This window comes from Chiloscyllium plagiosum, chromosome 3 (assembly GCF_004010195.1).
Source record: "Chiloscyllium plagiosum isolate BGI_BamShark_2017 chromosome 3, ASM401019v2, whole genome shotgun sequence".
NCBI classification, from domain to species: domain Eukaryota; kingdom Metazoa; phylum Chordata; class Chondrichthyes; order Orectolobiformes; family Hemiscylliidae; genus Chiloscyllium; species Chiloscyllium plagiosum.
In genome coordinates, this window is record NC_057712.1 from 96642382 (window position 1) to 96657368 (window position 14987).

Genomic DNA, 14987 nt, shown 5'->3' on the forward strand with positions numbered 1-14987 from the left:
TTGCAGAATATTGTTGGGTTTATAACTTTGTTATTGATACTTCAAATATCTGTTATTGAGACTTGTTCAGTTGATGTGTACAACACATTATATTACTGAAATGGATTAATTTGATACCAGGCTTCAGTTTGAGATTAGCTCAAGTTACGGTTATTATGTGTAACCCTCTATTGTGTTTTGGAAGTGATTTGTTGTATTAAATAATCTAACCAATATCAAGATACTAGGAAGGCTCCAAATGTACACTTTTCAATTATTTGAGCATTTCGTGGTTTATCAAGTAATGGTTTAACAAAACCCAGTTTAATTTATCAAACAGTTTGTAATAGCTGGCTGTGATTCATCAGCAATGGGCAGTTAAAGACTAGATTTTTAAAAATTGTACCAGTAAGAATTTTACTTAGCCACCATAGACTAATGTTAAATCTGCTGATCATAATGAGCATAAACTATGTAGTCTGAAAGCCTTCCTTAGATCACTCTATTTCAGAGGTGCAAGTTATTATGAACCACATGAAGTTCCCCACCTGTTGAGGTTATGATCCAGTTTTGCATTAAATGCAGTATCCACCTACTTTTCACATCAAGCTGGATTATTTAAAAATTAAAAATAATTGCAAATAAAATCATTTGACAAACTTTTTCCTGTTAAGCACTAAATCACCATGCTTGTTTTCTGCAAAAGCAGCTTGACTAATCAAGCCCCTGCTTTTCTCCCCCACCACCATAGCCTTTACTACATTTTGTTTTCTGTTGAGGTGCGCATCCAATTCTCTTTCAAAAGCCATAACAGAATCTGCTTCCAGTAGTGATGGTGAAAGCTGGCACTACAACTGGTTCTGTTGTACAGCAGTGGCACAGATAGGAGTTTGTGGCTGCAAAAGGGCTTCCAGGATGGTGTTACCTTTGTTGTGCCAGGTTCAAGGAGGTTTCTGAGCAGGCAGAGAACATTCCCAAAATGGGTGAGCAGCTGGAGGTTGTGGTGCACATTGGCACTAATGACATAGGCAGGATGAGTGATTAAAGTCCTCCAAATGCAGATCAAGGAGTTAGGTATTAAATTGAAAAGCAGGATCTCAAAGGTTGCAATCGCAGGATTGCTCCTCATGCCATGTGCTAGTGAAGGTAGAAATAGAGAGATTAGTATAGTTAAATAAGTGCTTAAAGAGTTGGTGTAAGAAGGAGGGCTTCTGATACGTGAATCTCTAGGATGTCTCCCAAGGCATATGGGATCTGTGTTCCTTTTATGCTGACCCAACCAGTATCCTTCCACTGACCACTCATTTGATTGGCTGAATTGGTCCTCATCCTCAAATTTATCCCTCTCTCTGAACACGAAGGCCAGGTTGTACTTAAACTGGAGGGGCATTAATGGAGGGAGGGAGTTTGCTGATATTATCCGCAAGTGTTTAAACTAGTGGGATGGGGGCGAGAACCAGAGCAGTAGGTCAAAAAGTTTAAATGACTGCGGAGGAGTTGGGGATAAAGGCCAAGAGGAAGAATAGACAAAGTTTATTAAACACAATGGGATTGATGGTCTGAAGTGCTTTTGTTATAATACAAGTATGATTGGTAAGGCTAATGAATTTTGAACTTGGATTATGCATATAATTTAACGTAACTATTGCAGGGACTTGGATGCAAGAGAAACAAGACTGGCAACTTAATGTTCTAGGATTTAGATGGTTCAGCGAGATGGAGAGGGATGTAAAAGTGACGGGGAATTCCTTTACTGATTAGTGGGAATATTGTAGTTGTACTGAGGGACGACATCTTGGAGGGTTTATCCAGAGAGGCCTTTTTGGTACCCTCAGCAATAGGATGTTTTGTTAGGTGCAGCCGGAAGGGTTTCTTGAAGCAATATGAAATTAATCCAACTAGGGAAGGGGCCATACTAGATCTGGTATTGAGGAATGAATCCAGGTTTCAGTGGAGTTGCATTTTGGGAACAGTGACATTTGTGCCACAAATGCCAGGCTATGGCCATCACCAATAAGAGACAATTTAACCATTGCCTCTTCAATGGTGTTACCATCACTGAATGCCCCTACTATCAATATCCTGGAAGTTATCATTGATTAAACTAAACGGGACTCATCACAGAAAGGCAGTGGCTACAAGCACAGGTCAGAGGCTAGGAATACTGTGGCAAGTAACTCACCTGACTCCCCAAAGCCTATCTACAAGGCACAAGTCAGGAGTGTGATGGAATCCTCCCACAACCTCAAAAACCCTCAAGGAGTTTGACGCCATCCAGTACAAAGCAGTCTGTTTGCTTGGCACTACATCCATAAGCAAGCACTCCCTCCACCACCTACACTCAGTAGCAGCAGTGTATACTATCTACAAGATGCACTGCAGAAATTCAGCGAAGATCTTTAGACAGCACCTTCCAAACCCATGACTAGTTCCATTTAGAAGTACAAGGGCAGCAGCTATATGGAAACGCCATCTCCTTCAAGTTTCCCCTCCAAGCCAATCACCATCCTGACTTGGAAATATGTCACTCTTCTTTCACTTGCTGGGTCAAAATGCTGGAATTCCCTCCATAATGGCATTGTGGGTCAACCCACAGCAGGTGGAATGCAGCGGTTCAAGAAGGCAGCTTCCCCATCACCACCTCAAGGGGCAAATAAGGATGGGCAATGAATGCTGGACAGACAGCTATGCCCATATCCCACAAAAAAAGAATAAATAAATACCATAGTTTTAAGTCACTAACGAATAAGGAAGAGTAGTCCTCGAGCAAAAATTTTAAATTGGGGAAAGCTAACACAATATTAGTCAAGATCTGGTGAATGTAGATTGGGGGCAGCTGTTGGAGGGTAAATTCACATCTGGCATGCAAAATCTTTTAAAGGCCAGTTGATTAGAATTCAGGACCAACACATTCCTCTGAAAGTGAAGGATAAGGATTTCAAGATTCAGGAACCTTGGATGTCAAGATAAAATTGTTAGTTTAATCATGAAGAAGAAGGGAGCTGAAAACAGACAGAGTCCTCGAGGAATATAAAGAAACCAGAAAAGAACTTAACAAATAATTAGGAGGGAGAAAAAAGGCCATGAATTAACCATGGCAAACAGGATTAAGGAGCAAGAGGGATGTCCACTTGAGTACAAAGGATGAAATTTATGCATGGATCTGGAGGGTGTTGATGAGATTCCTAGTGCATGCTATTCACAAAGGAGAAGAATGTGATGGATGGTGAGTCTCAAGAAGGGATGTTTATATTCTATGGTACGTTGATATAAAAAAAGGTGTTGGGTGTTTTGAAAAGCGTCAATATAGGCAAGTCCCCAGAGCCTGATGGGACCTATCCCAGAATACCGAGGGAGGCAAGGGAGAAAATTGCTGGGGCCTTGTATAAAATATTTGTATCCTCTCTAGTCACAGGTGAGGTTCAGAGGATTGGAGAATAGTCAATGTTGTTCCTTTGTTTATGAAGAGCAACAGGGGTAATCCAGGAATTTCAGGCTGGTGAGCCTTACGTGAGTAGTAGGGATTCTTAGGGACAGGATTTTTCCACATTTGGAAAAAAACATCTTAAAAGTGACAAGCAGCATGACCTTGTTTAGGGGAGGTCAGAGCTCCCAACTTGATGAAATTTTTGAGGAAGTGACAAAGATGATTGAGGCAAAGTGGTAGATGTTGTCTGCGTGGATGTTAGCAAGGCCTTTGACAAGGTTCCTCATGCCAGGCTGGTATAAAAGGATCTGCAGTGAATTTGTAAGATGGATAGAGCTGGCTTGGTGATAGAGGACAGAGAGTTGGAGTGGAAGGGTGTTTTCTGACTGGAGATCTGCGACCATTGGTTTTCCGCAGGTAGTGCTGGTACCTCTGTTGTTTTTAATGTATATTAGTCTGATTAGTACGTTTGCGGGTGAATGACATAAAGGTTGAGGGAGCTGTTTATCCACAGCTCCCTCAATCTTTATGTTTTTTATCCGCAAATCAGACCTATATTCTCCTCCAATCACTTACATACATTAAAAACGATAGGAGTACTAGCACTGATCCTGCTGAACAGGAGGATTACCAGAGGATACAGCAGGATATCGATAGGCTGGAGACTAGGATGTAGAAATGGAAGATGGAATTTAATCTGGAAACATGCACGATCATTTGTTTTGAAGATCTAATGCAGAAGGGATGTACACAGTCAATGGCAGAACCCTTAGAATCATGAATATACAGAGGTATCTAGGCATATAAGTCAACAGTTCCTTGGAAGTGGCAACACAAGTGAATAAGTTAGTCAAGAAGGCTTATGGCATGCTCAAAGCATAAAGTATAAAAATTATCAAGTTATTTTGCAGCTGCATAGAACTTTAGTTAGGCAACATTTGGAAAATTACATACAGCTCTGGTCTCCACACTATCAAAAAGATTTTGAGGCTTTGGAGAGGGTACAGTAACAGTTTACCAGGATGTTGCTTGGTTTGGAGGGTGTTGGTTATGAGGAGAGACTGGACAAACTTGGTTTATTTTCACTTGTACGTTGGAAGCTGAGGGGAGACCAGAGAGAGCTTTACAAAATTATGAGAGGCATGAATAGATTGGATAATCAGAGTCTTTTTCTCAGGGTAGAAATGTCAATTACTAGGGAATAAAGGTTTAAGGTAAAAGGGGGAACATTTAAAGTAGACGTGAGAGGCAAGTTTTTTTGTACAAATGGTGGTAAGTGCCTGGAATGTGAAAGTAGAGAGATGGTGGAGACAGATATAATTGCAACATTTAAGAGGTATCTTGACAGCCGAATAGGCAGGGAATAGAAGGATACAGAGCATGTAGAGACAAAAGGATTTTAGTTTAGAAAGGCATCATGTGTCAGCGCACTCTTAGTGGGCCTATGAGCCTGTTTCTGTGCTATATTGTTCTTTCTTCACTAGACTCTCCGGCAGTGTATCCTAACTATGTTCTGCATTTAAGAAAGCTCATGTTGCTTTTGGCAACAACTTAGATAGTTGTCCTCTGATTCTTGGTCCTTCCAGCAATGGGAATTGGTTCTTCCTATCTCTCAAGATTTTGAATACTGCTATATATTCTCCTCTCTCACCTTCCCTTTTCACTAAGAACAGCTGCAGCCTCTCTGATCTCACTGAAATACTCACCTTTTGTACTATTCTGTCTTTTTTTAACCTGCAACTTCTCTGGTGGTTTCACCAGCCTTGAGTGAGTGAAACTGGGAGTCAAGGCCACAATCAGATCAGCCACCGACTTTTCTGAGAGGCAGAGCAGGCTCCAGGGCCTTCTCCTGCTCCTATTTCTTCTGCTCTGACGAGTTCACACCAGAGTTTCCTTACCTGAGAAAATATATAGCTGCATTGGTACGTTTATTGTATCATGTGCCCTGGTAGATATTTGAGTTTATAAACAAAGTAGAAACGCACAAGCTTAAGAGCTCCGTTGTAGAATGATAGTGTCCCTACGTCTGAGCCAGGTTCAAGTCCCACCTGTTCCAGAGGTATGTAATGACATTGGTAAATCGTCAATTGTGGTGACAATTCTTTGACATTGATGGCATAGAATTAGTGATCTAGATTACTGGCTCCCTGTTACAGAAAGGTGTGTGGGCATTGTCCTCATTATATTTAAGATGAAGATTGATATATTCTTGGTCAGGAGGGACAGCACAGTGGCTCAGTGGTTAGCACTGCTGCCTCACAGCACCAGGGTCCCAGGTTCCATTCCAGCCTTGGGTGACTGTCTGTGTGGAATTTGCATATTCTCCCCATATCTGCATGGGTTTCCTCCGGGTGCTCTGGTTTTCTCCCACAATCCAAAGATGTGCAGGTTAGGTGAATTGCCCATGTAAAATTGCCCATAGTGTTAGGTGCATTAGTCAGAGGGAGATAGGTTTGAGTGGATTACACTTCAGAGGGTCAGTGTGGACTGATAGGGTCGAAGGGTCTGTTTGCACACTGTAGGTAATCTAATCTAAAAATGCATTGAATGTAGAGACAGCTGCTTCATGAAGCTGCTTTCATTGTACTGTGTTATAAATCTGAAACTGCATGTATCATTTATTTCCCATGCAAACTTAATTCTTTTACCTTGTTAACTCGTTTCCCTGCTATAGGAAAGATGTGAAACTTGAAAGGGTTCAGAAAAGATTTACAAGGATGTTGCCAGGGTTGGAGAATTTGAGCTATAGGGAGAGGCTGAACAGGCTGGGGTTGTTTTCCCTGGAGCGTCGGAGGCTGGGGGGGTGACCTAATAGAGGTTTATAAAATCATAAAGGGCATGGATAGGGTAAATAGACAAGGTATTTTCCCTGGGTGGGGGAGTCCAGAACTAGAGAGTATAGGTTTAGAGTGAGAGGGGAAAGAGTTAAAAGAAACAAGGAGAACCCTTTTCACACAGAGGCTGCAAGAGGAAGTGGTGGAAGCTGGTACAAATACTACGTTTAAAAAGCATCTGGAGGAGTATATGAATATGAAGGGTTTAAAGGGATATGGGCCAAGTGCTAGCAAAATGGGACTAGATTAATTTAGGATATCTGATCAGCATAGCTGAGTTGGACTGAAGGGTCTGTTTCCATGCTGTATATCTCTATGACGCTAATAGTCATAAATACTATCTTCTATCACTTGCTAAAGAGCAACTGCTTGTCATTTTAACGTTAAAAATCACACACTACCAGGTTATAGTCCAACAGGTTTATTTGGAAGCACTAGCTTTCGAACTGTTGCTCCTTCATCAGGTAGTTGTGGAGTATAAGATCATAAGACACAGAATTCATAGCCAAGTTACAGTGTGATGTAACTGAAATTATATATTGAAAAAGACCAGGTCTAAGGCATGTGATGCAGCAAGTGGCTGCTTTTTCAATTGTGTTCCATTTAATCGCAGTCGAAGGTGTCAGCTTGCCCTAACATCTCGCCAGGATGAGGTTAGTGGCTGAATGGATGATGGTCGCTTGCCAATCACGAAGCAGATCCACTGCCGAAGCCTGTCCAGACAGCATCGGGGCACGGAGCAGTTCGGCTGGGCGGCGAGCCCGAGATCCCTGAGAACATTGAGCAGGATCAGCAGCTGCAGCCTCAGCCGGGCTATGCTGCTGGAGTAAACACAAAACAAACTCAAGAAACCAAAACACGAACGATTCAATGTTTAAACCAGAAGTGATTCGCACCGCACGTTTTAACAGGACTGTTGCTGGGATTATCTCGATTTTACAAGTCATGCCGTATTTTTTAAAAACTTTCCTGATCCTCTTCTGCCTGACGATAGCTGCTGAAAGCAGGAAACACAGGAAGAGAAGATGGGCATCTCAGGTAGAACCACGGAAACAGGGCAGGTAAGGAAGGAGGTTTGCACGGAAAGCAATGTCATTCAGAGAAAATAGTCCAATAACAATTGTTTAAGTGACTGGTGAAAGTCCATTATTTTGTAATTACAAAGGTATAAGCGGAATTAATTCTTCACTGGTATGTGAGTGGAAAATGAAAGCCAGGAACCCTGCTTTTCACTTTACAAAGAACGGTCAAATACTAACATTAAAGCGACCGGAAGATTAGTTATAACATAGTGCATCCTACAGCAATCTCATCTGCTGATATGTACAGGGCTGGAAGAGACCAAATGGCGACTTAATTTTCTAGAGTTTGAAATAAAAATGTCCTTCGGGGGAATACTGCTCGAAGCGTAACTTTTAAAAACATTTTTTGTGGTATATGCTGTAGGTAAATGCTGTTTTCTGGATCAATATGACAGGAAACTTTATAATATGTTTCCTCTTTTTTTCACGGGAATAATGCAACATAAAGAGTTGTATGTCTTCAGTTAAATGTACTTCAGTTATTGGCGAATATACACTTTGAAAGTCGCGGCCAACAGGCACCTGTCACTAGGCAAGAAGAAGTCAGAGGCACAGTTCTGCTTTTGTTAGGTAGCTCCGAATTTGAATATTACTGCCAGACTTCAATACACTTTTGAATTTTTGCACAGATCCCAAATATATCTACTTCTGATAATTCAAAATCATTTTGTGTTATCGTTTTAAATTATTTAGTAAATTGAAATAGCCAATGCTGAAAAAAAATGTTAACCAACATTGAACTACGAATATAGTATACTGCTGTCATTGGTAGACTTAAGATAAATTGGATAGAATGATATTGGTCCATATCAACCACAAAGAGCTGTGCTATTTAGATCAAGTATCTCTTTAAATATTTATTTCTCTGACAAGAATTCATGACATTCCAATATCATTCTAGGAAAATATTTCAAACAATTCCATTACAAAAACAGCATTATTGATGTGGGACATAAAAAGATGCAGTGTCCACACTACTCATCCATTGCTTGTAATAATTCAAATTCTGGAATTCCTAAATCATGCCAGTTCTTTAGAAATTTCTGTTGGCATCTTTGAAAGTAACACTTGGATTGAATTCTCAATTAATATTTTTTTTCACTTAATGTGAGAATTTCAGTTCCTTTTCTATCAGTTTCATTTGCACTGATGCAGTTGCATGTGATTAGTCTTTTTCTGAGCATACAGCAATATATTTTCCAGCTGGAAACATAGAAAAATATCTTGTACTTTGTTCTCTATAAACATATTATCCAAAGTCTGAATTAGTTTCTATGTTATTTGACTTTATGTCAAATCTTTATCTTGAACATTGTGAATACTTATTACATAATCCTCACTCATAACCACTCTTTGGAATTTCCTAATGGCTGCAGCTTTGCATTCTATCAATTTTACCAACCTTTTCAAAACTACAAGAGAGTGCCATGACTAAGGTTGCTGAAACACACATTTCTACATAAGTAGCACAGTTTGAAACACAGTAAGATTCTTGTTAAAAGACTCACAATTATTTAACAAAATACATGTTTACAGGATATCCCAAATGGTCCCAGCAACAAATTACTTGAAAAGAGTGGTCACTATTGTCAGGTAGGTTAATCCGGTTGTCAAATCTGTCCACATTAATGTTTTAGCAATAGCAATTTTCAATGATCAATGACCATTGTTTCAAAGGTGTGGTTTGAGGGATAAACTTTCACCAGAATATTTCTATACACTGCTTTTCAAATAGTATGGGACTTTTACATCTGCCTGGTCAAAACCACTGTTTAAGATCTAATCAAAAATATGACACTTTTAACAACACAGCACCTACTTATTACCGCTCTGATGTGTCACTCTAGATTATGTGCTTAAGTGCTGCAAAAGACTTGAACCTATAGATTTTCTGTCAATTTGCAGCGACAGAACTAGGATGACATTTAGGAAATTTAAAGTATTGAATTCTGTCCATCAACTCTTAACACATATGGATCTGAAAGGGAGGAGGAAACCTACTCGTAAAATAACCCTAAGTCTCCCACTCACCTTCTGTAACTACACATTGTGAATATAAGGCAGAGTTTGTTCCCCCAACATTGTTGTAGTGGAATAAAAACAGAAAGTGCTGAAGAAACTTAGCAGGTATGGCGGTGTCTGTGGAGAGAGAAATCCATTTTAGATCTCCAGTATCTACCATATTTACTTCTGTACTTGAGTACACATGACAATAAAATCTAAATCTAATCTCAAATCTAAATCAATTATGATTCTGTAGTGGGATTCTTTCAACTCCCACGTTAGTGGTCATGACTCAGATTGCTTCCGGCAAACAAAATGATGATCATTACCTTGAAAATAATGAGTTCCATAGTTAATTAAGGAAAGAGATTACCTTTTTAAGTGAATTAAACCAACAATTTTAAGTTGTTGGGTTTTACGTACAATGTGACCTAGATATTCAGTGAGATTATGTGAACTTGATGCCAGGAAAGATCCCTGTAAATAACTGAGAAAGATCCATTCAATATTGGACCTCAATTACAATGATAAAAGATTGGAAAGCTGCAGACAGCTTTAGGCTGTTCTAAATCTCTGCCGTTTGGTGTCACAGCCGTAATTCAGTGCTGTCTAATGGGTTCCCAGTTGGAATCAGAGAATGTTGAGTGTTTACTGTCACTTACAAAATTTTATGGGCACTCAGTCAGTTCAGTATTCTAACAGGAATTGCCCCGGAATCACAGGCAGCAGTACTCATCAATTGATACTTCCTTACTGAGATCATTAAAGATTAATATTGCAATCTTAAGTGCACATAGTTCATATTATTACAGGTGACCAAGGATACCTTGAAGCTATAACGTATCGTGGTGTAATGTTGTGCGCTTTTCCAGCGACATATTTTTCAGCTAATGTTTACTTAAGATTTGTGTACTATTGTACTGGTGGAATTTGAAAACATGAGGAGGAATAACCACATTCAAAGAAATTCTCCCTTAGAATATGAAATGGTGCATAGTATCTCAAAGCAATATACCTACATTATGGTTGAGATGTTCCAATTGACAAAAGTTCTTTTATTAAAAGTTGAACTGTTAAGGATTATTTTTCAGCAGCTATCATGCTGAATAATGATTGACAGAATAATGTTTTAATCTAATTTGGGGAGGTGGTAGCATAATGATAATGTCATCGGACTGGTAACCCAGAACTCCGGACCAAAGTTCTGATGACATTGGTTAGAACTTCACTGTGGCAGAAGGTGAAATTTGAATTCCCTAAAAAAGGTCCCGAATAGAGAGCTGACCTATGGTGATTGTGTAATCATTATTGATTTTCATTAAAAACCCACCTGGTTCACAAATGTCCTTTAAAGCAGGAAATCTGCCATTCTTATCAGGTCTGGCCCACATCTGACTCCAAACCCAAGGCAATGTGGTTTAATCTTAACTACCCTTTCGGCAAATGGGCATGGGCAGTAAATGTTGGCCAAGTCAGCGATGTGCACACCCAGTGAATATTTTTTAAAATTGTCATTTCTTATTCTTACGGAAATCACAGAATGGCGATAGAATAGAAGGCTGCCATTCAGTCCAAGATATCCACACTGACTCTCTGCATGAGCTATTCTGCTGGTCTCACTCTTCTTTTCTTCACGCATAATAAAAGCATAGACATTTGGTTAAGAGGTTATAAATATTAATCCTATTGACATTAATAATAAACCTTCAAAAAGCTTTGCCAGTAATTGTCATATTCATTGTTTAAAAATAAAGGGAACAGGTGGTGATACTGAAGCATTAAGGCATTACAATGATTCAACAGATCAATGGTTCATGGCCAGTAACTCACTTGTTACTAAATCATACATCACAGCCCTGTATCTAGTGTTTCTTTATATGAATAGGGAAAGTCAGTAGAAGAGCCATCATCAAGTGGCTTCTTATAGCTCTCTTTTGGAGTCACAAGGGTGAAGGTGAGTTGTCTGTTTTATCACCCATGAATGATATATGGTATAAGATAGAGAGAAAATAACTTGTGCTGACTGTAAATATACTGATCTGCTATGAATCACATTGTGATATTATTCATGATATATTTCTAAGGCCAGTGGAAATGATCAGATATTTTTCTGCCCTACTCCCTCACTGCAGCCCTATATTAAGGAGAATTCCAGATACAACCAAAACTCGAACAACAAACTCTGAACATCTTCTCAGAGTGGGTGATCATGATTTCACAATGAGACCTGCATTTGGTGGTAGGAACTTGTTTTTATACATTTCATCGAGAATTAAACTTCTCATGCATGTTTTTCTGACAGTGTTGCTCAGTTTTCTAGTCCCTTGATTCAAAACAAGTATTTTAATTCTAATAAGCAACTCATGTGACTGATAGCATTTCTAATATCTAGGGAGAAGTGCACTAAAAACTGTAAGGGTACATTTTGAATGGTTGATAAAGAATGGAAGTACTGCAGAATCAGGTTATAATCTTAAACAGATTATAAAGGAGGAAACTATTTAGAATATATTACCATTATTTAATAAAATCCATACTGATGGAAGACCTCTGCTGGGAGTGAAGGCAGCTGTTGAGCAGTCCAGCCAATATTTTGTCGAGTATATTGAAATGACGTTTCAATATCAGAAACACAGCCTTCAATCTTTTTTTTTGTCATTAACACATTAGCAACGTTGGACTTTGGAGGTGGCAATGTATCCCTGACATCCAGTGTTGCTAAGGCAGGGAGCAGGTTTTAAAATATTGTCCAATTCAGGTGATCATAAAGTATTTTGTTCTCAACCTGTCCCATTGACCACACTGTGTTGCCAAGTGTTAATGCTGCTGCAACTCTCACCCATTCTCCCATCCATTTTCTAACCCATTCTCCCATCCATTTTCTCACCCATTCTCCCACCCTATTCAAGAGAGGTCGATACGGGGTCCCAGTTAGTACTGGGAATCTGTGGCGGTCTACTAAAATGTGTCTAGACTACGTGTTGAGAGATGGGGGAGTGAAAGCTACACTGCTAGCCAGTGAGAGGCATACTTTATGTTGCTTGGGGTAGAGTTTGGGTGGTGAGGATAGATGGTGGTGATTTGTCACATTTATTTTGCTAACCATTTTGGATTTGAATTATAGTTACCCACCTTTTACATGATCTGCTGAAATACTAACCTGATAGACCTGGTCCAAGTCCCAGTTTATGTTTTGTAATATTGCCCACTATTGAGTCGATATTGGTCTCACAAATATAACATGATTCTTTAAATAAAGATCCTTATTGCGCAAAGTTTGCTTGGTTACCTCCCTAGTGCCAAAGTCAAGGATATCACTGAGCAACTGCAGAGAACCCTGGGGAATGTAGTCTTGTAGTCAGAATTTAGAAAACTGGGTAGGAAATGAGAAAGCAGGACCTCAAAAGAGGTAATTTCTGAATAATTATCAGTGCCATGGGAGGATAAAGCAGACAACAAACACATGGTTGGAAATATGGCACAGGAAGGAGGACTTTAGCATGAGACATTGGGACTGGCTGCGGGGAAGCTTGGAACTGTATAGGTAAAATGGTTTGCACCTATGTAGACCTAGGATTTACAGTGTGGTCTGCTATTGTGATTGGAAAGTTTTAAACTAACTTGGCAAAGGTTTGAGAATCAGGAGATAATATCAGAGAAGGATACAAAAATTCACAGAATACTGAGAGGGATACATGGCAATAGAAAAGGGAACATTGCAACAATTGGGGTCAGAGAGTACAATGGGATCTTGTTCAGATGGGCCTATGGGCTGAGGAGTGGAATATGGAGTTTAAATGAGATAAATGTTGCATTTTGGAAAGGCAAATCAGTTTGGGACTTATACAGTTAATTGTAGGACCCTGAGGAGTGTTGCCAAACAAAGAGACCTAGGCGTGCAGGTTCATAGTTCCTTGAAAGTGGAGTTGCAGGTAGGCAGGTGGTGAAGGTGATGTTTGGCACACTTTTCTTCATCGGTCAGTGCATTGAGTATAGTTGGGAGGGCCACTTTTAGAATTTCTGGTTTGCCTGCTTTAGGAAAGGTATTGTTAAACTTGAAAGGGTTCAGAAAGGATTTACAAGGATGTTGCTAGGATTGGAGGGTTTGAACTGTAGTGACAGACTGAATAGGTGTGAGCCTTCTTTCCCTATACCGTCAGAGGCCGAGGGGTGACCTTATAAAGGTTTATAAAACCACGAGGGTCATGGATAGGGTGAATAGCCGAGTCTTTTCCGAGAGTAGAGATGTCCAAAACTAGAGGGCTTGGCTTTAAGGTGAGAGGATAAAGACTCAACAAGGACCCGAGGGCAACTTTGTCTCACAGATTGGTGCATGGATGGAATGAGCTTTCATAGAAGCCCTATAGTATGGAACAGGCTATTTAGCCCAGCAAGTCCACACCAGCTCTCCAAATAGCATCCCATCCACGCTCATCCCCATACACTATCCATGTAACCATGCATTCCCATGGCTAATCCACCTAACCTATACATCCCTGCACAATTTAGCATGACCAATCCACCTTGCTTGCACACCTTTGGATTGTGGGAGGAAACTAGAGCACCTGAAGGAAACCCACGCACACACGAGGAGAATGTACAAACTCCAAACAGCCAGTTGCCCAAGGCTGGAAGTGCCAGGGTCTCTGACACTGTGAGGCAGCAGTACTAACCATCGAGCCACTGTGTTGTCCAAAGCTGCCAGATGAAGTGGTGGAGGCTGGTACAATTACAACATTTAAAAGGCATCTGGATGGGTATATGAATAGCAAAGGGTTAGAGGGATCTGAGCCAAATGCTAAAATGGAAGTAGATTAATTTAGGATATCTGGTTGGCATGGACAAGTTGGATCAAAGGGTCTGTTTGCTTGCTGTATAACTGTATGACGCTATGAGTAAGGGAAAAAGTCCAAATCAGGGTGAAGTGCATGATAATTAATGCACCGTCTGTAGTAAATAAGATTACAGATTGCTACTTGGAAATAGGCTGTTGTGGTAACAGAGATTTGGCTTAAAGAAAAACAGCACCAAGTGTGAAATATTTCTGGATATAATATGCCCAGGAAATGGAGAAATGAATACAGAAAAATTGAAATGCTGGAGAAATAGGATGTTCCAGAGGGGTCAAGGACAGAACCTGTTTAGTCAGAGATAAGGAACAAGAAAGTTCAATTTTTTTGTTTGGTGTAGTTTTTAAGCCATTAAGTAGTGCAAAGAATGTGCAAGAGAATTACAGAGAAATGTAATAAATTATAAAGTAAATGTAATGGAGAAAATATGTTAATTGTCTGAATATAGACTTGGATAGTCGTCCTGTAAAGAGTAGAGAGGAACTGTGGGCCCAGCTGAGGTATTAAATAAATGCTTTAAGGTATCGGAACTGGATAAAATGTATCTAAAGGTGATGAGGGAAATGAATGGAAATTGCAGAGCCCCTGGCCATAATCTTTCAGCCTTCTTTAGACTCAGTGATGCTGCCAGGGGACTGGAGAATTGCAACAAAAATAAGTGTCAGGCAAGCCCAGCAACTACAGGCCAGTAGTGGGAAAATTTCAAGAAACAATAATTCAGACAATATTAATCATCACATCAACAAATGAATGTAAATTATAGAAAGTCAACATGGATTTCTTAAGGGAAAATCATGTTTAACTAATTTGC

The 14987-nt window shown here is 39.8% G+C and overlaps 1 protein-coding gene across 2 annotated transcripts in view; it reads left to right on the forward strand.

Annotated features, from left to right (window-relative positions):
- The first annotated feature begins 6718 nt into the window (after positions 1-6718).
- The window catches only part of LOC122548208 (gamma-aminobutyric acid receptor subunit rho-2-like), a 58037-nt gene continuing 49768 nt past the window's right edge, over positions 6719-14987 (forward strand). For both annotated transcript variants that reach the window (XM_043686756.1, XM_043686763.1), the window contains exons 1-2: positions 6719-7301; positions 11459-11565. In XM_043686756.1, the coding sequence (XP_043542691.1) occupies positions 7111-7301; positions 11459-11565 (298 nt within the window). In that variant the 5' untranslated portion in view covers positions 6719-7110. The remainder of the gene's footprint in view (positions 7302-11458; positions 11566-14987) is intronic.